The sequence below is a fragment of the Callorhinchus milii genome, unplaced genomic scaffold (genome assembly GCF_018977255.1).
Source record: "Callorhinchus milii isolate IMCB2004 unplaced genomic scaffold, IMCB_Cmil_1.0 Scaffold6, whole genome shotgun sequence".
NCBI lineage: Eukaryota > Metazoa > Chordata > Chondrichthyes > Chimaeriformes > Callorhinchidae > Callorhinchus > Callorhinchus milii.
Window position 1 is genome coordinate 26,919,696 of NW_024704747.1, and position 27,938 is coordinate 26,947,633.

General features: G+C 38.5%; 1 protein-coding gene across 1 annotated transcript; it reads left to right on the forward strand.

Annotated features, from left to right (window-relative positions):
• Nucleotides 1-73: 73 nt before the first annotated feature.
• On the forward strand, nt 74-27,897 carry LOC103176447 (calcium-binding mitochondrial carrier protein Aralar1). Its single transcript, XM_007889990.2, has 18 exons — nt 74-144; nt 1,283-1,336; nt 7,192-7,334; nt 7,920-8,035; nt 9,669-9,808; nt 10,743-10,889; nt 11,638-11,776; nt 12,465-12,558; nt 12,854-12,938; nt 13,791-13,875; nt 15,242-15,400; nt 16,589-16,641; nt 17,857-17,937; nt 22,670-22,810; nt 24,133-24,271; nt 24,740-24,898; nt 25,003-25,093; nt 26,099-27,897. The coding sequence occupies exons 1-18, from the start codon at nt 133-135 to the stop codon at nt 26,301-26,303; spliced, it is 2,043 nt and encodes a 680-aa protein (XP_007888181.1). The 5' UTR covers nt 74-132; the 3' UTR covers nt 26,304-27,897.
• The last annotated feature ends 41 nt before the right edge of the window (nt 27,898-27,938 follow it).

Consider the following 27,938-nt stretch of genomic DNA (forward strand, 5'->3'; position numbering starts at 1 on the left):
CCCCGCCCCCGCCCTCTCCCTCCCTCCCTCCCATGCGCACGCGCACCGCCGCCGCGGCCGCCCTCCCGGTGGTTGCCGGGAAGGTTCACACGCTGCGTCAGAGCGGGCGCCCGGCGACGTCACGTGATCAGCATGGCGGTCAAGGTGACACGGCGGCGGCCGAGCCGCTGCTCTTTCTCGCTTGACATTTTCGTAGCGGATCCGCCTGCGGATAACGCGCGGGGAGTGGGGATGGGAGGGGAGGATTCGGTGCATGGGAGGCGGCGGCGGTGGGGGGTTGTGTGTGTGTGTGTGTGAAGAAAAAAAAAAAAAAAATCCGTGTGAATGTTGTCGGGGTGATGGCGGCGGTTTGGCGGTTTGGCGCTCGCGGGGCTGCCAGGCCAGGCGCTGGGCCTGCACTTGCCTTCAGCACCGCTCGCTCGCTCCACTCGCTCGCGTTTGACCGCGTCAGCGCGCCTCGTCCGGGGCTGGTCGGAGCTCCTGCGCGGGGCCGCGCGGCGGCGGCCCTCGCTCGCGGCGTTGTCCTGTGAGCGCCAACGGTTTTTTTTTCCACATCCCTTCCCCCCCCAAAAAAAAACCACCCCCCCCTTCCCCCCCTCCACCTTCCCTCCCTCCCTCCCTCCCCAACCAACTGCAAACCCGTCAAATGCGAGGATTCTGATCATTTTTAATCGCCGCCCCCCCCCCCCCGTTCCTGACGCTGTTCACCGTTTTCGGCGTTTCCTTTTTTTTTCCCCCCAAAAAAAAGACACACAGAGAAAGAGAGAGAGAGCGAGAAAGCGGTTTTTATTTGTTTCGCGCACCTGAAGCGAACTGCGATGTCGAGTGAGCCGCACACCTCCGGTGTACCTCTCTGCTCCAGTCTGTGCAGATCCCCAGTAAATGGAAATGATGTTCCTTTTTTTTTTCTCGTGTGTGCGTGTGTGTGTGAGTGTGTGTGTGTGAGAGAGAGAGAGAGAGAGAGAGAATGATAGCACTTGGTTCGCAAAATACTATTGAACGAAAAGCCCTCAAAGATGGGTTGTGTGCTGTGTTGTTTTTTTTTAAAAAAAAGAAGCCCGTTTTAACATGTTTTTGGAAGGGATGTTTAGCAGATCAGGAAAGTCCCAATTAGTGGAGGGGTAACCACAACAGAAAGGCTGCCATTTATTCCCTTCATTTAAACAACTGTGTGGTGTACTTAATTGCTCCTTATTGAGATTCACTGACTTCTTGTCCTTATCTCTTAAAGATGAAGTGCATTCGGAGTGGCTCCTAACTTAACTTTTTTTTTATTTTTCAGGTTCAGTCAACAAAAAGGGCAGATCCTACTGAATTAAGAGCAATATTTGTCAAGGTGAGTTAATTGAAAGGATTTATGTGGATTGTTTACATAGAGTTGACAGTAAATACTTACAAATATGTTTAAAAGTGGGATTTGGCGTGCATCTTTGACATAGTTTAGGCGTTGCTACGGTATAAATCCAATGCAGTACTATTGATAAAAGCAAGGGGCTTTTTATCAGCATTAAAGTCCAGTGTTAAAATTTGTATTCAGCAGTCAAGATCATTATGAATATTGGTGGTGATACTGTATTGATCTAGTTGTCAGCTTCCCTTAATGTTTTTAAGCATTTTAACAAAATCAAATACAATACAAAGTTACATTTGTGCAGCACCTTTCACGTTGGGAGGACGTCCCAAGGTGCTGGTCAGTTGGATTTGGACCCAAGCTGAGGGTTGGGGAGGTTGGAGGGTAGGAGTGTGGCCGAAGGTGCTTTGAAGAATGCCTGTGATTGAATTTAAGTGGCACTCAGACATTGTGTACATGTTCAGGTCTTTTTTTGTTCAGGTTAAAGCGTATTGCTTGGAAAATAACAAAGAAGAATTTAGCACTGTTCTCTGGGTATTCCTGTGTTTTGGAACAATTAATATGTTCACGAGTAAACTTATAGGGTAAATAAGCATACTCACTCGGTGTTGGACTTTTGATATTAGTTTTGTACATCCAGTACTGTTTTGGGAGTCAACCAAGTTGGAACTAAATTGATTGGCTACATCTAAACAGCCAAAGCAGAAAAGCTGGCAATTTAACATGAAGGACAAAACTGATCTGCTTTTGAGCTAGATATAAAGAGGGGATGATGACATTTAAAATTTATTTTAAAGGGATGAAGAAATATTGCCTCATTCCAGAAGACAGCACATTGCAGTCAATATGCAGGGCTGTAGAATATTCAGGAAGGGATAGTAAACATTAACTGAACAGCAAATGGTGTGTGTTTGAGACAACAGTAGAATGCAGTTAAATTTGTAGACACAAAGTAAAAATAGTCTTGGGTTAACTTAGTAAGGGAACATGGGAACAGTTTGTTAATGTTGATCTGCTGCAAGCTCCTGAGCTGAACAAGAACAATTGCAACATTCTGTATGGCAAGATATGACAAGTATATGGCCATGCTTGAGGCAATCCAACATAAATTAAGAATGTACAGATGGAAGTGATGCAACATAGATGATTGACCTGGTGTAGGATTTTTTTGTCTGGTGTGTTACAGAACCAACTACTGACATGTAGATCCAGTTCTTAAGTGACCAGGACACCATTCATAAATTATGGAGCAATTGGCCCTAGTCACCACAATCTAATTATTTTGGGGGATTATTTACCAATCATTTTTTTAAAAAAAGGAATAACTTGAGGAAAATGGTATCATAGTAAAGTAAATCGTGGAACATTGATGAAAGGCCATGCAGGAAAGGAAAAAATAAACTCTTAAAACTATTATGTATGAATGGAAAATGAATAAGCAGTCTCCAGGATGGATGGATGGATGAAAAGGTAGATTGCAATGGGATTCATAACTATTGGGATTATGTAGGCAAAATGATCTTTTCTCATCCTTGGCCTTTGTTCTTTTCACGCAAGTTAAAATCTTTGCTTTGTCTATCGACTGTTTTTATGCATACAGGATACTATGTATTCTGCTCAAAAGTACAAGCAACATGATAACTATTTTTATTACTCTAGCAAGCTTGTATTTTGCACCAACAGTGTAAGGTTATAGCTTTGCTTAGCAAAAGGGCATGCATTCTTGGCCTATATTTGGCACAGTTCAGTTGTAGCTCGTGTTAATACAGAGTAGTGTTAAGCAGTGGTACAGCTTGCCTTTAACTTTTTTTAGTTAAATCTGTTACTGAACAAGAAACATTACTGTTATCCTAAAATTATAAGAAAACTATTATAAATTGTCACATTCAAAGTTACTCTTTGCCGGTAGCATCAGTCAGATGAAGTGCTTGATTTCCATCCGAAAGTTACTGTCCATTCAGTTCCTCAACTTGATGTATTTTGTTGGCTCTTGATTAATGGTATGATTGTTCTATCGAAGAAAGGTGTTTACTTTGGGAAAATGAAAAGACATGGACCAATTGCCCTTTCTATTCCTGGATTTAAACATTGCGTCCTGCAGGAGAGAGAAGAATAGAAAGGCAAATGCATAAAGATTTTCAAACCTATTTCAGCTCACGTTGAAATTTGAATATATCAGAGAATACTGATATTTTTTACACACAAGTTTCAAACCGAATACCTACCGACAAAGTAACCATGCATGTTCTGTAGAGTTTTGTTTTGCATTTATTTGTAGTGGCTAGAATAATCTAGTTAAAGATTTGTTAATTATGTTTAAGCTATTAATCAGCTTGATGGCGAAAAACCTAAATATCATTCTTTCTAACATGGGTTGACATTCATAGTGATTGTTTTTATGAGCTGTGGTCATAGATGTAAAGGTTATATGTTCTTTTAGGCAAGAAGTTATATACTAAATATAGAAATGCATGTGTACACTTCGGGTTGTGGAACCCAGTTGCTGCTGTCCTTGCAGATGGGTTGCAAGCAGAGAGTTACATTTCTCACAATGACCTTCTCCCTGCTATAGTCACTTGGCAACTTACAGATTTGGTGCAATTCTGATTGCTGTTATAGATTCAGTATCCAACGCCTCCCACAGGAAAATGTTTCTTTGGAGTTTTCTCTTTTAACAATACAACAAAATGGCTTCATTGTATAATGTTATACTATGTATAACAAATGCCTCAGATTATAATGTATTAATTCCTTTTTTGCTACCGAGTTATCTATTGAACTTTGTTTGTGGAAATAATCTTAGTACATGTTTACACATCCTTGATTCCAAGGCTCTGATGATCGAATTATTGTTACAAAATGTTTCCATCGTCAGTAAGCAAGATTATTGAGGTGAGGAGTTATCCAGTTGAATATTAACCCTTAACCTCTTGTGATTCTAGAGAGTTACCAGTGTAGCATATAGTTCTGATTGTAGCATTGTTTTTAAATGGGTGTTATTTTAGTCCTTTCTATGATTTGATTGATCAGAAAGTTTACAGCATGAAGGAAGTTATTCTGTGACTGGTTGGAATAAGACCACTGTATAACTGAAATCTAACTTCTATATAATGCCATAGGCCATATAATTTTTGAACAGTGAAATGGAATTTTTTTAAGATCGACTTGAATAGGCAGCCAGGACCTCGGTTTAGTCTCCTATCTGAAAGATGACACCTCTGACAATGTGGTTCTTCTCCATTCCACTCCCCTGGAGGCCGCTGAAATCCTTGTCCATGCCTTTGTCACCTCTAGGCTGGACTACTCTAACGCCCTCCTCACCGGTCTCCCGTCCACCACTATCCATAAAATCCAAATCATTCAAAACTCTGCCGCCCGCATTCTCACCCGCACCAAACTACGTTCCCCGATTACGCCCAGTCCTTGCCGGACTGCACCGGCTGCCTGTCCCAGAGAGGATCGATTTCAAGATCCTCACCCTTGTATTCAAATCCCTGCACTCCTCTGCACCCCCTGACCTCTCTGACCTCTCTCCTCAAAACAGTACCCCGTTGCCTGCGTTCCTCTGGGTCTGGCCTCCTCCTTGTCCCCTGAGCCCTCCGCTCCACCCTCGGCGGCCGTGCCTTCAGCCACTATGCCCCGAGGTTCTGGAATTCCCTTCCTCATTCCCTTCGCCTCGCTCCCTCACTTCCTACTTTCAGGTCCCTGCTGAAGACCTTTCTTTTCCACCACGCCTTTGGTCACCTTCCTCCCCCTCCCCCGGCTCGGCCCCGGGATTCTTTACTGTGAAGTGCTCTGAAACGCCGTCCGGCGTGGAGGGCGCTATATAAATCCAAGTTTGTTGTTGTTGTCATTCTACACTGTGATCTTAAACTGAAAAGTACTTTTAACAATTTTTGACTCTTAGTAACTTTATTTTGCTTCCAAAGAAAACCCAAAAGGGAAGTGCTGACGTTAGAAATACTGGAATTGCGTTGATTGCCAGCATTTAGCATTAATCTCTGAAATGTGCAGTCGCATTTCATCAGCTCAGTAGCATTCTATTTTTAATAGAGCAAAGCATTGAACAACAAAACTAATGCCTTTTTAAGCCCCAGTCTTCTATGGTGAACAAAGAGCTGCTGGGTGGCATAGTGAAGGGAAAGTAAAATGATTCCCAGTCTGCTCATGGAGTAACAAAATGTTCTACGGCATTCAATCGGTGAAATTCTTTCATGAAATGTCATGTGCACAATACTACTGCTTTAACTTAACCTAACTGTGATTGCAGTGCAAACACAAATGTATTATTGTGCTATCCCAGTGAGTTATTTTTAAAATTGGCAGTCTAGGTGAAGTCCTGAGGCCACAGTGAAAGTACAAGGTTGAAAACAGTAACAGAGAAAATAAGATAAGTGAAGAAGTGGTTGGGTTTTTAAAAGCCTTTGGATTGTAGGAGAAAGGGAAGAGTGAGGATGTAGGGTTCCACTGTCTTTTGAGTTCTGGGAAAGAATGCATTTGAATAGAAGTGAGTTTATATTACAGCACAGTGAGGAGGAAAAGCATTTATGAGAACAGACTTCGAGTTTGAAAGGAACGCTTGGAGCAATGAAAATGGGCAATTAGACAATTGAGAAAGTTGTTGGAGAGAGAGTGAGAGATGAGAGAAAATGAGCAAAGCAAAGGACCTTTTTTTGTATTTGCTGAAAGTGCAAGAAAAGTGCTTGAAGAGCCTCTCCAATAGAGGAGCAACATTCAAGTTTAAACAGACTTGGGTTTTATAGAAAGTTAAGAGTCGTTGAAGTACAAAGAGCAAAAAAGACTTCAGCCTATGGAAAAAAACATTTGATACCATTTCTCATTCCTGGAACATTTTAGATGCAATCTTTAAGAATGCTTTGACTTTTTTTAAATATGTTTGTTTTGCTGCAAGATTGTTAATTTTAAACCCATGACATGCAACTTTGTGCTCACAGACCAAATCAAATAACATGTTTGTAGCATTCCAAAGCAAACTGGAACAAATTCTGATTTAATTTCGGTTGGAAAATTGTTTTTGGGTAGGAAAGACATACAGGCACTTATTTGTTTCAGTTTTATGTTGCAGTAATGCCATATTTCATCCTATTGGTTCATCCAAATCTCGCACAATCTTTCCAAAGTTGGAGCATTGTACAATGCAGGAACTTGTTTCATTTAACAACAAATAACACGAGTTACGAATAGCAACAAGTTTCATCCACCTGATGATATTTTTAAAAAAAATCCCTCTCCCCTTCCCCCAGCTGTTTAGTGCAATTATAAATTGCAGTTTCAAAAAAATACATCTAACAAATGACATTTGCATCGTAATTTGTTCAGTAACAAAAGGATTACCTGGTACAGAATAACTAAACTTGCAGATAACACAGGGCTTCACTTTCATTGAAAGTTCACCTATTCATAATAACTCCAAACAATTGATTGAAAGTTAATGTATTTATGAAAGGTTCTTTAGCTGAATACTTTTCAAAAAAATTGCTGTTTGGAGCTACTGATGAATTATATCTACTGATATGGTTATGTATAGTATGATTAAGTGTGAAGTGCATTTCCTAGATTGCTTTTTAAATGTGAAAATACTTTTTAACCATTCCCCCCACAGTTTTAGTTTCCTACTTGTGGGTGAGGCCATTCCTGTAGATCAGTGGTGGCCAACCTTTTTGGTTAATCAACAAAATAATGATAGAAATAGCAAGGTAGCATAGATTTATCCATCAATCAAGAAATATTCAAGCAAGAACATTTATGTTGTTGACCGACCAAAGAGGTTGGCCATCATTGCTGTACATGCATCGTAACTTTACTTTTTCTCTTTTTAGTTCAGTAGTGTGACTAAGGATGGGGAGCATTACATGACTCCAACAGATTTTGTTCAGAAGTATCTCGGATTGCATACGGAGCCAAACTACAATCCAAAGACTGTTCAGCTTCTGGCTGGAGTTGCTGACCAAACTAAAGATGGGTAAGAACATGCAATATTTACTTTCCGCTACCCCATCCAAAATCTGTGTGTCTGCATTCATTCTAAATGACATTGGATTTCATTGAAAGATTTTTCAATTTAACTTTTGGGTAAAGTTGTACTGTTATAATCGAATCCCTTTTTCTTCTCCTGCCCCGAGGTGTATTCCTCCTCTTTATGGCTAGAGAGAACATACATTTAATGCAGAAGGCCTGCACTGTGGCGGAGGGTGTGGGGAGAGAAAGAAGGGTTAATAAATACTATGGGGGTGGGTAGAGAAGAGCTGGTAGCTTGGGAGGAGGAGGTAAAGGGTTAACTAAATCACTGATATTTCATTGAAAAAAAACTAGATCTGGAACATGTGAGATATTTGTCTATGCAGCATTGTATGTCAATGTATTTGTATAACTCGCGTATTGAAGTTAATATCTTCAGTTCCTTTTTAAACCGAGTAAAGCTTATTTATGTACTGTGTTTTGAAATATTCATGTTCTTGGCTTTGAATGGAAACTGGACCGAATTGAATGAAATCTATTTCCATCTTGCTGGAGAATATTTCAGATTTTCTTTTGTTAACGATTGCAGGTTGATTTCTTTTCAAGAGTTTGTGGCATTTGAATCGGTTCTCTGTGCTCCCGATGCCATGTTTATGGTCGCCTTTCAGCTGTTTGACAAAAATGGCAACGGAGAGGTGACATTTGGTAAGTATTGCTGTATAAATAGTCTGCAATATTGAATTACTTCAGGTAACAACTGGCAGGATTATTTTTACCACCAACAACATCGTGAGAAAAAATAAATAATCAGATTATGCAATATATAACTATTCAAATAGGTGCCTTCAGTCACCCTCCTACCCGTACCCTCTCTGCGCTTCACCCGTCCTGATTCCCAACCCCCAGCTCAGGTCCAAATCCCTGACTGTCCAGTGACTCGAGACGTCCTCTCGACGTGAAGGGAGCTATACGAGTGTAATTTGTTGTTGTGGTATGTTGGACAATTTAAAATGAAACGGGAGTGTAGGCAGCACATGCATTTTCACTTATTCCCAAATTACCGGATGTAGCTGTAATTTTAAACGAGTACACAACTGAAGTTTATTGCGGCTGCTTATCCAAGAGTGAGTGCACAGTTTTGTTTGAACACAGTTGACCTCTGTGAATAGTTAAACTAAATGGCACGTAAGCTGAAGGTTCCGATCATTCTGTTCTTTGGAGGGTTTGTTTTAAGAAGATTAACGTGTAAAAGTGTTGTCGTTCCAGCAGACTGCCATGAATTTAAAAAAAAATTCTGAAACATAATCCCATTGTTTTCTTTCTGTTGAATGAGACATTGAGATGAGGTCCTGTTGACTGTTCTGATGAACTTTGAAGTTTCTATGGAACTATTCGAAAAGAAAAGTCTCAGTCCTCTGAACATAACTTCTCCAGATTAATAAACTGATCACCTCATGGCTGCTTTGGGGCCATTCTGGTGCAATTAGTTGCCATATTCACCTGCAGGTCACTGCACTTAACAGTTATTACCTGCAAAGCACTTTTGAGACATTTTGACATGATAATGCTCTATTAAATGCAAGTTCTTTTTTTCCAAGACCCTCTTTTCTCCCAAATTTTTACTTTGCTCTCAACATTGCCTCCAATTCAGTTCTAATTCAGTTTTATTGCATTGCAAATTTCTGTACTCAGATCAATTAAGTTGAAGGCGCTAATTTGAAATAACGACATTATCTGAAAGATGAGTATCTGACAGTAGGATAATACTAAATAATTTTATAATAGCTTGAAACATTAACACATATTTGGTTCACCTTACAGTGGATCTCAATATCACTGTACCCTTTAATGTGAGAAGATACATTTTGTATTACATGGTGTACATTTGATGTAGGAGATGTCTTCAAGCCTATTTAAACATTATTTTGGAATGTTGTTTTCAAATGTTCAATCATTATCTGGTTAACTACAAGAGCAGACTTTGTTTAGCTTTCTATTTAAGTAAATGATTAGATCATTAATTATAATGATAATTGTAACCATTCGTTCATTCCTCCTCCTTACGCAACTCTACGTCCGAGCTTTACTTAAAGTTGATCATAGAAAGCATTAACTGATCTGCTAAGGATACTAAACACAAAGTAATGCTTATATTAAGCAATTTGCCACCTCAGTGATTTTAGCACCCTTTGTATTAATAGATTTGGTGTGGTTAAGCCCCTAATGCCTTTATTATCCATTTCTGATTTGCATGCAGCCTTTTTAAACAAGTCTATGAATATTAAATATTGTCAGATTTTTGTGATTACGCTAATATACCTTTCAAAATTTTGTATAGAAAACATCAAAGAGATCTTCAACCAGACAACTATTCATCACCATATTCCTTTCAACTGGGACTGCGAATTTATTCGACTGCACTTTGGCTTTGACAGAAAGAAGCATCTCACCTATTCTGAATTTACCCAGTTTTTGCAGGCAAGTTCGATTGTCTACACATTTGCTTATTTACGTTGTACTACCACCAGCAACAGAGAGTAATTCTATTTTATCCAGAACATAAGATATACTTCTATACCAGTCATACCCCACTGTGGCCAAAATGGGATATGACTGGTGTAGAAATTTATCTTGTGTATCTTATTGAGCTGTTGTGCACAGATCTTTCTCAATTAGTTGTTATCCAGACAAAGTAAACCTAGAAATACCTGATTTTTTTTTCTGTTGAGTAGAATAGCCTTGTGTGTTTACAAATGACAAATGGTTCTGATGCATCTTGGTATAGTTTTGAAATTTTTTTCCTCTTGCATGTAACATTCAGTAGGGGAAAGCATTTTTTTGTTGCTTCAGTGATGACATATTTGTATTGTAGATTTTTTAAAATAAGAACAAAAGGAGTTCCAGATAAGCATTGGTAGTTTGAGTCAATATTTCCTGGAACCTTCAACAAAATACGCCTTCAGAATAGCCATCCAAGGTGCTTTGTTTGTATAATAAAGCTTTAGTACAAAGATAATATCCAATTGTAGGATGAGAAGGGATTGACTGAAACAAAGCTATATATAGCAATGAAGTGCTAATCTGTCGTAGTAGAACTATCACATTGATATACAGTCAGGGTGCAACTGGATCCAGAATTCCATAACTGTTTTAAAAAATTGTGGAATAATTCCCCAAATTCAGTATAGCATGATTCAGTCAAATCATGAATATCTTCTGTCTAGGGATTATTTTACTCGTTCTAACTCAATGGGAAATTCTGCCTTTATTGTCTAGATTTACAGTAATTACTCATTTACTGATTCGGTCTTTTGATGTCAAAAGATCCTACAATTGGACCCATTTACTGTAAGAAAATAATGCTTGTTCAACTTTACTTTATTTTGTGCCCTTTTTTTGTTCTGACTTTCAGGAGCTACAACTGGAACATGCAAGACAAGCATTTGCTCAAAAAGATAAAAACAAGAGTGGCACAATTACAGCACTAGACTTTAATGATATCATGGTTACCATTCGCTCACACATACTTACCCCTTTTGTTGAAGAGAACCTAGTTTCAGTAAGTGAAATCGCAAACCGGACGGTGTGTTTATAAAACTTTGTAATTAAAGTGAAACTGCATAAGAGTTTCAATTGTGTTTAGACGTCATTCTCATTTTCTGACAGAAATTCAGAAGATTGTTTCTGGTTATCTTCTGAAGTTGACTGTTAAAATGTATTGCATCTGCCCTGCAGGAAAAATATATGGAATAAAAAAGCTGCAGTCTGCTGTAGTTTTAGTCTTTTTTGAAAGTGGCTATAGTTCAATATTACCACTGTTTCTTGAAATGAGATGTTACATTATTCAAGTATTAGCCAATCTTGGGCTATTTGGGCTGTTACAGTTCACACCATGAAATTTAACAAAACAGCTGAACTGGAATGAATAAGTGTAGTTAAAAGGTCCATTCATGCTGGCATCTGACTCCATGGTGTTGGCAGTCCTGATATTCACCATGTATTATAGTAATAATAATCCTTGCATTTGATATAGCGCCTTATTATGTATTCTAGAATATACTGTAGTGACTGTATGTTTTGTGGGCGAAACTCAGCAGCCAATTGCGCATAGCACTGTCCCACAAACAGTCATGGATTAAGTGACCAAATTATTATTTTTTAATATTAGTTAGCATAGTGTGTTCCTGGCTACATACACACTTTCTAAAAGGGGATTTAGGAGAACATTTAACAATTATGTATTTTCTTGTGTGGCAGCTGTGTATTTATAAAGAAGTTTATGTAACTTTTTTTAAAAAACTATACAGGCAGCTGGTGGAACCATCTCCCATCAGGTCAGCTTCTCCTACTTTAATGCATTCAATTCTTTGCTGAACAATATGGAACTTTCTCGGAAGATATACAGCACTTTAGCAGGCACAAGGAAAGATATACAAGTTACCAAAGGTAAAAATATCAGTGTCCATTCTGCAAAACCTGGAGTATAGACTGGGCATTATTGTACTAATCAGTATGGACTTTTACTCAAATATATACTTTATCGGGTATTATTGATGTGCTCCGAGACATTATCCTACGTGTAGGACGCTATGTAAATTCATGTTGTTGTGGTGTTGCTTCAGTATACTATTCAGGTGGTACATTTCCATTCCAGTCTATTAGCATCAAAGGGGAGCAGAGGAATAAGGCACATTACCGAGTACATCCCAAGGGGAGTAATTGCTGCAGGTGTGATATAGCAAATGGCTGAAGCACCTCAGTCAATCCGGGGAGGAGAGAAATGACAGCCAGTCACAAGGCAGTGTTATCAATAGTTACAGCACGTAATAAGCTGGGCCGACAGAAAAGTGCGGCCACAAGTTTTCCGTGGAATCCACTACAAACGACCCTCTCCACTACAAACAACACCCTCTACCGCAAACATCCCCCTCCGCGATGAACCTGTACAAACACACTTTGCTCAACCTGGACCCAAAAAACTTTGAAAAGTGTAACATTCCCTTTTTTCCCCTGCTTTTCACTTTTCGAGACTTTTTCCTTGAAAATAAAATTTTGAAGAAAAAAAAGGCACTTAAGCCAATCTCACCGCTGGGTGTGTAGTTCTAATCGTTGTGCTTTTCTTTTGTAAATATAGAGGAGTTTGCCCATGCTGCCAATAAATTTGGACAAATTACACCTTTGGAGGTCGATATCCTTTTCCAGCTTGTGGGTTTGTACAGCCCAACAGGGTAATTACCGTTCTTTTGATTCAATATATTTATTCAATATACACCTTGAGTAGATTTTCACACTTAACATTGAAATCAGTTGCTTCAAGAAAATGAGTGCTAGGAAGACGTAAATTATATATTTAGAATTGGATGATTAAGGTAGTGTTGATTGATCATTAAATCTATACAGAGGTACAAGGATTTGTTCAATAACTTGACAGGAATTGTTAATTGTTAAACAAATATTTACTTTTTTTTAATAGATACTGCTTTGTACTGAAGTGCTGTTTCTGTGATTTGTTTTTATCCACAGACGAGTAAGTCTGGCAGATATAGAAAGAATAGCACCACTAGAGGAAGGAGCCCTGCCCTACAACCTGGCTGAAATCCAGAGACAGGTAGGAGGCGAACACAGCTCTCTACTGAAACCAATATTGTTCAACTTTGAGGATTTTTAAATCTGGTGCTATTTGGAATTCTGAGTTTTCAAATTTGTCTTCAAATAGCATTTAGTGGAACGTTCGTCCCAAATTGCAATTCTGCATCATACTTTTAACAGTTCTAATCTAAAACAGCAGTGATGTTATGCAAAGTGCTATCATTTTGTTCCACAATTTTGTTGTACTTTAATTTTGCGTGGTTAAAGAAAAATGGAGCTCATTGCCCACATATACACATTGATATAAACAATCCTATTTAATTTCAATTGCCCTCAGTTGGTCATGTTTAATTCAACATGGTACAAATTATGTGCTACATAAATCTACACTCGTGCCTAATTTCATAGCATTTCTCTCCCATATGGATTAATTGTTTGAGAGAATATAGTTATGTTTTATTTCATTCAAAATGTTTTGGGGAGCATAAAGCATAGAAAACCTTTTTTTTGTTTAATGTTAATGCAGTAATGTGAAATGCTATCAGAATTAGAATTTTTTAAAAATACTGTACTAATAAAAGATATCTAAATAGTTTTAAAATATTTCCTATGGCTTTACTAATTGAAAATCCTCATTAGTGCAGATTTTAGAAGATTGCTTTATGAATAAACAGAACAACATTCAGCACATAGTTTTGAGCTGGTTCCTCTTGTAATCGCATATGTTCGAGTTTGTAAAAGCTCACATAACTGGGGTTGAATTTGAACAGCTATAGTTCTGTGTAGCTGTTTACAAAAGTTAATTCATAGTCCTATTCTTTTTTTTCCACATCTTTTCTTAAATTCCTTTTTTGTCTTTCTTCCTCCCCAGCAATCTTACAGTGATCACAGAAGACCTATATGGCTCCAGGCTGCTGAATCTGCTTACAGGTTCACTTTGGGCTCAATTGCTGGAGGTGAGTGACATGTCTCTGTGCTGTTCTCAGACCTCGCCTGATGTAACAGGATCCGACCAGACCAGAACAGATCAACTAAGGTGCAGGCCATTGTAATAAAGGACCTGAGTTGGAAGGCTCTGTAAGGTTCCCTTTATATTTACCTGTGATCAGAGGACCTGACACAGTACTATCGGTGCCACTTCTGGCTCCAGACTGTCTTCAGGGCAAAGCCTTGATAATGACACAGGACTTCTGGATCCTGCAGTGAAACACATGTTAATTATATTTGATGGGAAAGATACAACAAGTGTTTGAAGAATTTTAAAAGATTTGGGGATTAGGCTAAATTGCAGACATTGCAAGGACTGCTTTTGTGCACTGTTACCACAGGGTAGAAGATTGATTTATAAAATACTTTATATTGCTTTTCATGTTCTGACTCCCAACTTTTTAGCGGTAACATTGAAAAAGCCATATGGAAAGCTGAATTCAGTGTTGCTGTATAAACTCCACAAGCACAATTGCCCTATTGTGGTTGAGGCAGAATATTGGCTTTTAAGAAGGAAGTACATAAAAACCTAAAAAGAATAAATATAAATGGGTATGGAGAAACGACAGAAGAATTGTACTAAATGCAGATATCTTTCAGAGAGTCGTCGCAGACAGGTGGGGATAAATGACTTCCTTCTGTGTCGTGAATTTCTAGGTTCTAATACAACTCTTCAAATGACAGAGACTGTGCGTGTACAAGGCTTCCTGACTCCTAGATTCTCTATTTCTTGATCTTGAACAAGAATGGTAAATGCATAATAATGGACACTCAGTATTAATTAAAAGCAATGATCTGGTGGATCACTCATATAATATCTTAAAGAGTTACCTGGGCCTTGAAATTTAATTGCAGCCTTTGATTTACTGCCTGACACCTGATGTTGGCAATCAATAATTTTTCTATCTGATCTTAGAAGTAGGGGTGGGAACAAGTCTCTTTTTGGTCTCTTTTTGGGCCGGAAGCATTTGTCAGTATGGTTCAATGTCCTTGATAATGCGTTGATGTTTCTCTGGAGGATTAGAATAATTGTGGTGGTTTTGCAGGTTTATCAAAAAGGCTGCTTTCAGTCATCAGGAAATTCTTTATCCAGTACAACTGGGAATTCACTAAGAAAGTAGAGGCTAACAAAAGACTCTTTCTGCTTATAATCTACTTATGACCATTTTTTATATGATTTTTGCTGATGATATTCCTCATTAATACTTGGTAGTCATTTTTTAAATCTTCTTCTACTTGCTGAGATTACATTTACACATTTACGGGTATTTTTTTCCGTAAGAATTTAAATCGCATTGTTTAACTTTCTTTTAAAATTTCCTGTGCTTTATACAGCGGTGGGAGCGACTGCAGTTTATCCAATTGACTTAGTGAAAACACGTATGCAGAACCAGCGATCTACGGGATCCTTTATTGGAGAGCTGATGTATAAAAATAGCTTTGATTGTTTCCAGAAGGTTGTACGGTATGAAGGTGCTTTTGGACTTTATAGAGGTAAGTTTGAACTGAAATTCCATCTTTAGTTTATGGTTGGGGGTGGCCAAGGTCGGGGAGAAGAGAAAGCGAGAGATCTTCCTAGAGCAATCTGCCATTACCCATTCGAGGGAAGGTATCTAATCTGTTCCTAGTGCTGGCCTTCAGGCATCTATTGGGAGGTATGTGAGTACATAAAGATGAAGAAGAAACAAACCCCTCTTCCTTTTATAGATCTCAAATTCAAATGCCAACCAGCATTGCCAGCAATATTTAAACAAAATAAAGACGAAAGTGTAGTTATCCAAAATCTTATTATTCAGACTTCTATTTTCAAAATAAGTTTACGTTCCTAAATGTTCGTTTAACTCATGTAAGTGAGGTTGAAAACATTTGTTAGGAGAAAAATGAACAAGTGCAAGGGAATGTCATAAATAGGAAGAGAATGTTCACTTTTGCTACTTTGCAGAGCGTCAGAACTATACAGAATTATACTTTTGATTATTGTGAGCAATAGAGGAAGGCAGGCTATTAACAGAAGTAAGTTCAGATGAGTGAAGAAGAGACTGCCATCTGCTGATGGATTGTTCCAGACGATATACAATAAGAGCACTGCTGTTTTCTAAGTGTAGTCCACTTATTGATAAAAGACTTTAACTGTTAGCACCGGCTATGCATGACTGCTCTGGCTGAGTACCAGTAAATGTCAATCAGCAATCTCTTCAGAAGCGGATCCAATTCACGAGCAGTAATAAAACAGCCCAAAACACCAAACCTCATTCTATTCTTCGGAAATCTAGACTTGATGAATGCATAGAGAAAAACAACACTTCAAGACATCCTTAACAGAATTATTTTACCTGTGTATTGAAGTTAAAGATGGTTGTAGATCATGTAGCTCTCAAGAGGCTAGCAGTCCTACCTATACTTTTTCTTCCTTTCTTCACCCATGTGAAATATTTTGAAGCATCCTTCCAATGTGAAAGGCACTATATAAATGTAAATTGTTGTTATTGCATGGAGTGCAGAAATTGAGATTTATTTTTACCTTTACAGGCAAATGCATTTATATTTTTGTAATGTTAGTAGTTCTGATTCAATTAATACTTAACAGACTTTGTTCCAATACATTTTTTTTATTCACATATAGAGTTTTAGCTAATTTAAAATAATACCTTATGGTTTGATAATATCCTTTTATCTGTTTAGGTCTGTTACCACAGTTGATGGGTGTTGCTCCAGAGAAAGCTATTAAACTTACTGTAAGTCTTCATTAGTTTCCACTTAGGAAGAAATGATTTCTATGTTTACTGCAAGTTCGCCTTCAGAAATTTAAATCATTAACAGTGGCAACTGTAATTGTTTAAATGAAAACCACAGACTTGAAGGTTTATCCGAAGCATGACTTTTCAGGAGCTGAGAGCCATTTTCGATGATATTACTATTTTATTTTAAGTTGTAGAAAATATTTAAAATATTGAAACACAGTGGTGCATTTTGTATAAATATGAATTCTTGTTCTCCCTATAAAATGGATAGTATTGACTTATGTTAGAGGTAATGTTTGCCATGTGACATTGAGTTTTTTTCTTTTGACTGTATTTTTATGAGAACTCCTAATTTTGTCTTGCCTTTAAGTTTGGGCCAAGTACAAGAACATTTTTCCTCTCCCAGCCGTTCACAGCTGGTGTCTCTGGATATGTCTTGTGATACTTGAGCATGAATTTGTTTTCAGTTTCTAGGGATGTTGTACGATTAATAGCGCAGAATTTATTTGACACCTTAATCTAATTTAGATGGTCGAGCCAATAATGGAATGGCATTGGCATATCTTCTCTCTTGATCAGTCCTGATTGGCATTGACATGATTCACATCTATTACAGTTAGTACAGAGTTTACCTTATTTTTGTCCTTGGAGAAAATTGAAGGGGAATTTGACAAGACTTAGGTCAATAACTCCTAACGGTAGCAAGAAGGGACCAACTTTTATCAACTTGGAGATGCTGTACTTGCAATGTGACCCTTCAGTTCAACAAGACCTGGCAAAGGTAGAACAAGATAATGTGTAGGCTCATTCTGAGCAACAGAAACTTGGGATTAAGGAATATAATATGATATCCAAGGCATTCTGACTCAAATTATTGGTTAGGCCTCGACTCGAGTACTATAATAATAATACTTGCATTTGATATAGCGCCTTATCATGTCTTACAGACATCTCAAAGAGCTTTGTGGGCAAAAAACTGTAGTGCATTCAGTTTTGAGCACCTCATTTCCAGAAGGATGTTAAGACCTTGGAGGGGTGCCGTGGAAATTAATCAGAATGATACCAGGGATGAAGAGCTATAGTTACGAGAAGAAATTTGAGAAGTCGGGTCTGATTTCTTTGGAACAGGGAAGGTTGAGAGGGGATAGAGATGTAAAACAAATGATGACGGGTTTTGTAAATGATTATTTCTTGTTGCCTTTTTAATAGGTAAACGATTTTGTGAGAGACAAATTCTACCAAAAGGATGGCTCAATTCCGCTCATGGCAGAAATCCTTGCTGGTGGTTGTGTAAGTACGGCATATTATATTTTATCAGCTTGTATTATGGCATTATGGGAGTTTGGATTTCTGAAATCAAATGGAATTTTTTTTGGCCAATAGGCAAGATCTAAACAAGTTCAGTATTTGTTACAGTAATTGAAATCTGAAGTGTAATATCTTCAGTGTTCATTGGCAAAGGTTTTTTTTTGCAGTCCCTAGCCGGTAGATGTAAATATTGCAACAATCTATGCAAACTAGGTAAAATGAAGGGGTAGGAAACACTAGTATATTGATTGCAAGTCAGCCTGAATTTGCATTCCATCTCCAGGCTTAAATGAACCTTACCAGTTACATCAATCCGGCTGAGAAGGATAACAGTTGCTTGCAAGGCTGGAGAAACTTACACAGAAGCTTACACAGGTTTTAATTTGGAGAAGAACCCTGGAAATGAGAATCATTCGTTTATAATAATTCAGCTTGATTGCTCTGCCTTACCTGAGCCCTCACTTTTTAGTTTTCACATGAGTGGTTCAACTGGTGGCCCACCGGCCGATTTCATTACCCTTCCCCCCCCCCACTTCATCTGGCCTTCCTGGTCCCTCCATAACCTGTAAGTGTTATGTTTCTGGAAGGGAAACGTAAAAATATTGTTAATGATGCCTACGGATGTTTCTCAAATAGGGCATCTGGCCCTCAGCAGCCAAAAGGTTGGCCCACCCTGGTTTACACGATTACTATTCTTTCTTATTTCATTTTGCCTCAATGTACAAATAGAATACTGCTGTAATCCAGCAGGAGTATTGTTCTTTCAAGATGCATATGTAAACTGAAAAGTCAAGTGATCTTCTCCAACTATTGTATGCGGATGACACCTAACTCTACCTTTCCTCCTCTACCCTCAACTCCACGACCACCGATGTCCTGACAGCTGCCTGTCTGACCTCGAGTCCTGGACAAGAGACAACTTTCTTCAGCTCAACGTGCGCAAAACTGAGGCCCTTCTGATTGGCTTATGTCAGCGCCTCCGCACCTCAGGCGCTGACAGCATCAGCATCCGAGGCTGCACTCTCCACCTCTCAAAGCCGGTCAGGAACCTCGGTGTTCTGTTCGACCCTGAGTTGTCCTTTCTTCCCCACATCCGCGCCACAACTGGCACCGCCTTCCACCACCTCCGGAACATCGCCAGACTACGGCACTACCTCATCCCTCACGCTGCTGAAACTCTGGTCCACGCCTTTTATCACCTCAAGGCTGGACTACGGGAACTCTCTCCTCGTCGACCTTCCCGGCCCTCCCTCCACAAGCTGCAGGTCATTCAGAACTCTGCAGCTCGTGTACTGTCCCGCACCAGGCTTCGGGACCACATCACTCCCACCCTCGCTCGCCTCCACTGGCTCCCCATCCCCCAGAGGATCGAATTTAAGAACCTCATCCTCACCTACAAGGCCATTCACGGTCTTCCTCCCTCCTACCTCTCTGACCTACTATACCCCTACTTACCTGCCCGTACCCTCCGTTCCTCTGGTTCCGGTCTACTCCACAACCCCCGCCCTAACCGCCCTACCATCAGTGGCCGGGCTTTCAGCCTCTCAGCCGCTAGGCTCTGGAACTCCATCCCTCAGTGCCTTCGCCTTGCTTTCTCCCTTTCCTCCAAGGCCGATCTCAAGTCCTTTCTCTTCAACCGTGCCTTCACCTCCCCTCTCAACTCTCTATCCTCTCCTCGCTCCCTCCCTTCCCTCACCTCACCATTTCCCCCCTGCTCGGGTCCCAACCCAACTGTCCAGCGCCTTGGGACGTCCTCCCGAAGTGAAAGGCGCTCTATAAATGCAATCTTGTTGTTTATAAGACCTTGTTCTGGGCTGCATCCTTAGTTCTTTACCTCCAAGATCAAAATAAATCTTTCTACTGTCCCGTACCAGAAATATTTGCAATGATATTGAATCAGTTTCTTGATTAACAACATGGTCCCAAGCTTTCTGTATAGTCCTAGCATTCATGAGGATTTTCCTTTGAATAATTGAGTTTCTTGCATTTTCCGTAAAAAGCTCTGGCCACCACTCAATGTCTGAAGCTTGCTCCAAGCTTTGCGCAAGACTTAAAGTGACTGATTCTCCCTGTTAAATTAATCTTTCTATATGTGCAAGAGAGACATCCAGTTCCCAAACAATCACAAATGGGTTCAACCTGAAGATTCATCCTTACTGTAGTCTTAACTGATCAGTCCCAATTACTCCAAGCGAATTCTGCCCCAACAAGAAATTGTTTCAATCCATAAAGCTGATCAATCAGGACTGATATTCTTCTTTAAGAGAGAAGGCAGGGCATTGAGCATTGATGTCTTCTACCCAACTTCCAACCTCCCAGTTACTACTTAAGGACCTTAATCCTTAAATAATGGAATATTTGTTAAAGTGGCTTCCACCTGTTCAAGCCATGGTACCAATCCAAATGAGATTGCTTCATTGAACCTTGACTGGTACATTCCCTTCTAGCTACCTTGTGTTGTGAAACGTAACATAACCCATGTGGGAAGGAAAGTATTGTATCAACAGGCAGGGCAGCATCTGTTTGTTCCACTCAACATCTCAGAGTCTCTCTTGCTGCCTTGCCTATCTTCTCCAGGCAAAGAAATAAGGGTGCGGCCCCAGATTGAGGCCCTGTGTACAGCTAAATGGGGAAGATCGCCTGGCTGTTAATTTCTTAAAAGGGGCAAGGTTCCCAGCTGTCATCCTCTAATGCGTGAGAGACGCTATATAAATGCAAGTTGCTGTTGTTGAAGACAGATTGCCTATGCCCGTTTCACCTGTAAGTGTGGTATTAACGTTTCACCGCCTGAAAGCAACCAAAAAATGCTCATAACTATGGCTAACAGTAATATACTGAGCTCCATAACATTTATAGGTGCAATTTCATGTACTGTGTAATTTATAACTCAACAATTACTCTGGTGTAAGCCAAAATGAGAGCGCTGTACAAACTTATTTTTCAGTTTTGAAAAAAAATTGTTTAGACTCAACATTTTATCCTGCAACAAAAAATAGGTAATTCTAATCGATATTGATATCAGAATGTGACGGAACAGTATTCCACATAAGATCTTATTTTAGTAAACCTTAGGGATTTGGTGGTGAACCTTGAATTTATAGTATTGATAATATACTGTCAGGGAATTTCTTTAGCTTGATTGATTAGTAAAGCATATGAATTGACAGCAGAATTTATGAGTGTAATTTTGTGCATTGATTTCCCACCCTGTATCCTTGTTTTTGAGGCAGTTTAGTCAGCTGGGGGACATTACCTATAGACACTTGAGTTGCTGCTTAGAATTGACTCCCAGGAGGTGCAATTGAGTAATGTGAAAAAGACATGGACATGTTTTTTTCTTGCATAGTCATGCTGGTGCAATTTGTTCTCAAGTTGAAGTCAGCGTACAAATGTCAGCAAGTCCATGCCTCCCAAACACACTTTGTTTTCTAAAACTAAAGCTTAGATTCAGTCTATAGAGGCACCTCCCCCCCCACCCCCCACCCCACCCCAAATACTAGAGCAACAAATATAAAAGATGAAGTTGAATACTATTTAGTCAAACAAAATTGAAATGTATAAAATTAATTTCAGTCTGGATATGTGATGTGAAAATTATTCTTCACAAGCCAAAGGGGTGTTGCTAGCAGCATACTAACGTCTTAAAGCATAACAGATGATTAGTAATGTTTTCTCTATTTATTGAGCACTTTCTTTTGCAATGTGCTGTCAAGAAAATGTTCACCAATCTATATGGAAAATGCAAAATTATAGAACTATGTTTTTTAAAGAAAAGTTGTGTTTTATAATTTAACCCTAGGACATTGTCTTCCAGATATGTGTGAAGAGAAAGACATGACATTTGTTTATCTGGGACTTTGTGATATCAGTCTGACATATGGAAACCCATCACCATGCTTAAGAGTATCCAAACCAGACAGCATTCCACATATGTAAAGCCACAAACATGTGGAAATTTTCCTGGGTCTAGAATCGAATGTGAAGGGACGCACCCTGCTTATCTAATTTCAGAGAGTATTAGGGGCAGGTTGGCAAGAGCCAAGGCTTTGGACAGCAGAGTACGTGTTGGGGTATTTCTGGAGTTTAATCACAGGGTTTGCCATCAAGAGCACTGTCTGACAAACTTCTCTCTAGGACGACCCTACCCATAAGAGTTTTGTCTTCCAAGACCTGTGGATGAGCCAGTATAGCAGATCTATTAACGGTACTGTGGACTGAGTCTGGAGTGCTGCGGACCCGCCTGGCTCAGGAAATGGACTACCGAGACCATCACAAGGATAGTTTATGGATACCAAATGCAGAATAAAATTACACTTGTTGGTAAATTTACTGAGTTTTGGTACACTAAAGATTTTCCTGATTGTGTGAAATCAGATTCTCTGACAGATTATAGCATGAGTTTTCTTTGGCTGTCCAACAGCATTTTGGTGGAATGGTTTCAATAGTTTTATCCTTCCTTTATCCTTTTTTTCGTATGGTGAAACGTGATCATGGTATAATTAAGAATCACTGTGCTTACTGTCATTAATGTGTATAGTTGTACGTTACAGTTGGTAAGTATACTGTATTGCTGGTGGAATAGGAAAAAAAAAAAAATTGTACAAAGGTTTTTTCTGCCTATGCAATGGAACCAAAACTCAGGAACATAAAAGACATGTCTGGAGCATTGATATTAAGATTTTGCTTAATTATTTTCTTTGATTAATCTTATTAGGCTGGTGGATCCCAAGTAATCTTTACAAACCCTCTGGAAATAGTGAAAATTCGGTTGCAAGTTGCAGGAGAGATCACCACAGGTCCCAGAGTCAGTGCACTTTCTGTAATGCGTGATCTTGGATTTTTGGGCTTATACAAGGTAAGTGAGGCTGTAAAGATCAGGTTGAGCAATGTAGATTTAGTTTGTTTGAGTTTGAATTATCTGAAGAAAGTTAAACTCTTAAACATAATTTGGGTTTAATGTATTTTCATGAATGTCATTATTTTTTTAGCAAATTGATGAAAGATCATAAGATCCAAATTGTTGTTGTCTATATCAAAATAGGCGTTAGGGAATGACTTGGTATTCAAGTGCTGACATTTGTCCTGGCCTTATCATTGCTCGCAAATCGGTTTACCAAAGAGAACCGAGGAAATGTATGGTCTAAAATGTGCCAAGTTTTACTTAGCTGTTCTTTGTAGTTATCCTACAGAAGTTCTATCCCCTTCATATGGTTAGATGAGAAAATAATGAAGCAAGATTGGTTACACAAAGGTTGCACACTGGAAGATTGTGTTCTGCAGATCACAAATCATTGAGTGGTACTAGCAGCATTACTCTCAAGTGTTGCATGTGTACGTGAATTGTTGGGCTACACGGTGCAGAGGTAGAATTGTTAGTTCAATTCAAATGTCAAAAGTATTCACTCAGCTTCCATTTGGCTGCCATAGAATAAAAGTCAATTGAGAGGTAAGAATCAGAAAGGATAGACAAGAAAATGCATGAATCTGCAGAGTGAGATACCCGCTTGGAAAAAGAACAAGCAGTGGAGATTAAAGTGGCAGACTTGCTGAGAGAGGGCTGGGGTACAAGCGACTTCCAAGTGCTCCTAACAGCTGCAGACAGGATTCATACAGCACTGATATAAACACCATGCCTGTTATCAGAGCTGTATCTGATCATAATTTTTAACTGGAAACCCCACTGTTAGGAATTTCTTTGAGGGGAAAAAGCTTCTTTGAAGCTGTTTCCCATAGGACAAAAACACCTGCTGTGTAACAGTCCAGCAAAATAAAACTTGATATAATTTCTTAGTTTTGCACCGCGTTTTTGATATAGTCAGAATCGTCAGTATTAAGCAGCTGGCAACTTCAGCTGCATCCTAAACCATCAGTTTGAAGATAATATTCTTGTAACTAGTTCTAGCATTCCACACCCCAACTCATTTTCAAACGTTGCCTTGAAGTTTTTGTCTACATCTGTTTGAGTAGACTTTGTTCAGGTCGAATTAGTGTTTGGGCCACAGAGATGGGATGCCAATAGGCTCCAATGTGGTGTGTGTGCAATATGTATTTTTGAAGATGGCTAACTGTTGAAAGTGCAATATCTGGATGTAAAACAATCCTTATTCCTGAAAATGTTCTAGAATGCATAAAGTTGTTGCTTCTGTCTAAAACTATGTCATTGTTTACTCATGGCAGGGTGCAAAAGCTTGTTTTCTCCGTGACATCCCTTTCTCTGCCATTTACTTCCCAGTATATGCTCATACAAAGATTGCCTTTACAGATGAGCATGGTATATTGAGTCCGTTACAACTTCTTACAGCTGGTGCTATTGCAGGTAAGAATGACTCAATGTTAACTAACTGACAAACACCAATTCTGAATCTTATGCACTTAAATAATTCTATTACATCATTTTAGTCATGCTGGAATCCATTATTACCAAACAAAAACATCTATTGCAAAATTTCTCCTTCAAACTAATAACCAATACTCCTTCAACCTCATTACTTAAATAAATTATTTAAAAAGAGCAAAATGAAGATAAGAAATAAAACAAATAATACAATCAGAATTGTTTAATGGTTTGACTTTGATTCTTTAATTGGTCCCTCTCCAAATAGGTGAAAATTCACAAATTCTGGCTGTGGTCTTATTTGCATGTTCCTTAAATCCTCCTCATTGCATATTTACCTTACTTATGGTATAACAAATTAAAAAAAGTAAATGAATTATTGGCAATAAAACATGAAAAGTCAATGAATACAGTACTAATTTTTGAATCCACTGTAACATTAATTTCTAGGTGTACCTGCCGCTTCCTTAGTAACTCCTGCAGACGTCATCAAAACAAGACTTCAAGTAGCAGCTCGTGCTGGTCAGACCACCTATAGTGGTGTTACTGACTGTTTCAGAAAGATCCTCAGAGAGGAGGGTTACAGAGCGCTCTGGAAAGGGGCAGGAGGTATGGAGATGCTACCAGTTCAGCAGTATTAAGAACAAGCAAAAATAGTGAATTATGCTCAAATGTGAAATCNAAAAAAACAATTAAATGTTTTTTTTCCGCAGCTCGAGTTTGCAGGTCTTCTCCTCAGTTTGGTGTAACTTTGCTGACTTATGAACTTTTGCAAAGATGGCTCCATGTAGATTTTGGGGGATCGTAAGTGCATTTATGAAGCCGTATCTCAAAAATATTTATCTTTATGTAGTTGAGCCTGCGTGGTAAATTCAACTCCTGGTAACGAATTCACCCTGAATTAAGCTGGGAGCATAGAACTATTGCTTTCTTTTTAGGCTTCTTGAATCAAGCCCATTTGCAACGTAGTTTACATCCATCAACAGAAGCATTTCCATACATTCTTTTAAAGTGAATTTTGTACTCAAACATACATGAATGTCCATATTAGAAAACATGTAAAAAAATTAAATGAGAAAAATTATTTTGCATTCAATTATAATTCTCCTCACTTTTTTGACAACTAATTCTGTCAGTTCGTTCTGTGAGTTCACTCCCAGTATAACCTGAGGTGAGATTGCACAATTCAAGACTGCGCACGAGTTGTGATTGCACAAGCTAATTTCACATAGATAGTTTGCTTAATCTGGAACCAAGAAAGAAATTTCACGCATCAACCTTGTCTAAATTGAAACCTAGTTCCGGTAGGTTTAATATAAACAAGTGTAATAAATATTCTGATTCTGTACCTGCAAATCATGAACACGGGCTTTTATAGATGTAAATCAAATAGTGAGCATTCAGCCCTGCCTGTTCATTTGCCTTCTCGCTGAAAGAACTTTCCTGCAGATTTCAGTTTTTTTAATTTCAAATATTTGTCCATTTCCCTCTTAAATTCTGTCATGGATTTTGCTTCAACCACTGTTTGTATAAAATTGTACAAGTGAGACCTTGTGATTCTAATTTGTTTAATATCTCAACAGAATTCAGCTATTGTTTTGGTGATTAACTTACTCTAAACTACATTGCATTAGCGAAAAATCAAATATTTTAGCTCCTTTGTGCTGACAAATGAGAATCGATCATAAATGAGGTGTTTTTATGACATTTTTGTGAGTTCTTTCCCGGTTTACATTGTTAAACCAGGCTTGGAGTCGCCACCAAAGCAACCCATTGACTCTTTTTGTTTGTTCTATGTTTGTTCAACAGCAAGCCAGTTGGTTCTGAGCCAACCCCCAAATCTAGGATCGCTAACCTTCCTCCTGCAAGTCCTGAGCATATTGGCGGATACAAATTAGCTGCGGCTACTTTTGCCGGCATTGAAAACAAATTTGGGCTCTATCTGCCTAAATTCAGATCTTCAGATGCAGCTTCAATCCATCCACAGGTATCAGCTGGTTCCCCAGCCTCTTAAGGTCTGTTACGAGGTGCTGTCAATAACACGGAGCAGTGTTGAAACAAGTAATAGATGCATGTAGTGGTGGTCAGTTGAAATTTGATTGAAATCATGTATTTCTTTAACTAAATTTTTGTAATAAAAATATTAAATGTTTAAAGTGTTTGCATTGCAGAAAATTGTCACAGATCTATCTTATTTGTACAATTTTAGAGATCATGTGCAAAAATAAGAACATTCTAGTTGAAGCTAGAAAATGTATAATTTAAAATCATTGAAATTGCAGAAGACGGTTCAAAATATATTAATGGAAGTGCATCCAAACTATCAAATTCTTTATTGGACTATTGCTATATTTCTGTTGTGCTGCTATTGTTACCATTGTTGACCAGATTTGTTTTAAACAGACAAGTCTTCACTTTGAGATTGCGTTCCCTGGTCTGTTAGTATTTGCTGCTTCAGAAAGTGCAAACTAGCATGGGGCTCAATAACTTGTAAGTTATTTTATTGACAAAAAAAGTCTAAACTTAAAAGCTAACCATGTGAGTGAGATACGTTGCTGTTTACTGTTTTATTACAGAAATGTGCAAAAAAAATAGGTCATTGCAAATGTATCTGTCCCCCTGAGTGCTGTAAAATAGGTTTTACATGAATGCAAAAAATCTATTTTAAAATTCTGCAACAATAATTTGACAAATTTCTTTATGAAAAGAAGATGGAGAATTGGAAAGAAACTCCTACTTGAAGGAGTAACGAGCGATGAGTGAACAAGTTGGTAGGTTTGTGCTATATTTATTTGGAAAGTAGGATTCAAATTAGTTTTTGAAGCTCTGCTTAGACTTTTACCAATTATAATTTACCAATCATCAATGAGTGCTAATTGGCTATTGCCATTAAAGCTGCATTACAGGAGCATTACCTCCTATCTATTGAACGATTAAATAATCGGTCTATTCAGGTATAATGCCAGGATGGAAGATTTTTGTGGGTCATATCCACTAACTAACTTTAAAGACGAGTTTGGCATAGTTTGTTTTGTTGAAAGAAATCCTTACTGAATTAAATTCTTATAAATCAGTGGTGACCAGCAGATGCACTCTATCCCCCCCCCCCCCCCCCCCCATATGCTTCAATTATATTTGTATGCTGTTGATCTCTTGAGTTTGAGCGAGCAGGAAAAGCCTTTCAAGTAAGAATTACGCTTCAATAAGTCAAAGTCTGTTAAAAAGAAAAGGCTCCCAGATACAAAGGGTAACTCCACTATACTATGGTTGATCTTTAACAGATTTCTACTAAATTTATTATGTGTATGATCTTTATTTTTTTATCTGTGGCAACTATTTTAATTTGCTTTGCACAGCTTGCACTTATATCTGTACATATTGTACATCTCTGTATAGAAACATCATTGAGGACTGATCAAATAAATCAGATGCTATGTTGCAATATGCTTGGGTTGTAAGGTTGCTGAAGAATACTGTACAGATTAAAGGTTTTGTTAAATCATGTCATCCAAATTAAGTATTAGAGGAATTTACTATTTTAAAGTTATAATTTTCATTGTATTGATTTCTTTATGAAAATAAACCTCTGATGTGTTCATTTTAGTGTCTGAAATTGTCAGCTAGTGAATTATAATTGTATGTAAGCCAT

What these genes read in the sequence shown, in the direction of transcription:
- LOC103176447 (XM_007889990.2), top strand. An exon ending in AATTTACCCAGTTTTTGCAG is followed by an intron (nt 9,809 to 10,742) that starts GCAAGTTCGATT and finishes TCTGACTTTCAG; the next exon opens with GAGCTACAACTGGAACATGC. An exon ending in CATGTAGATTTTGGGGGATC is followed by an intron (nt 25,094 to 26,098) that starts GTAAGTGCATTT and finishes TTTGTTCAACAG; the next exon opens with CAAGCCAGTTGGTTCTGAGC.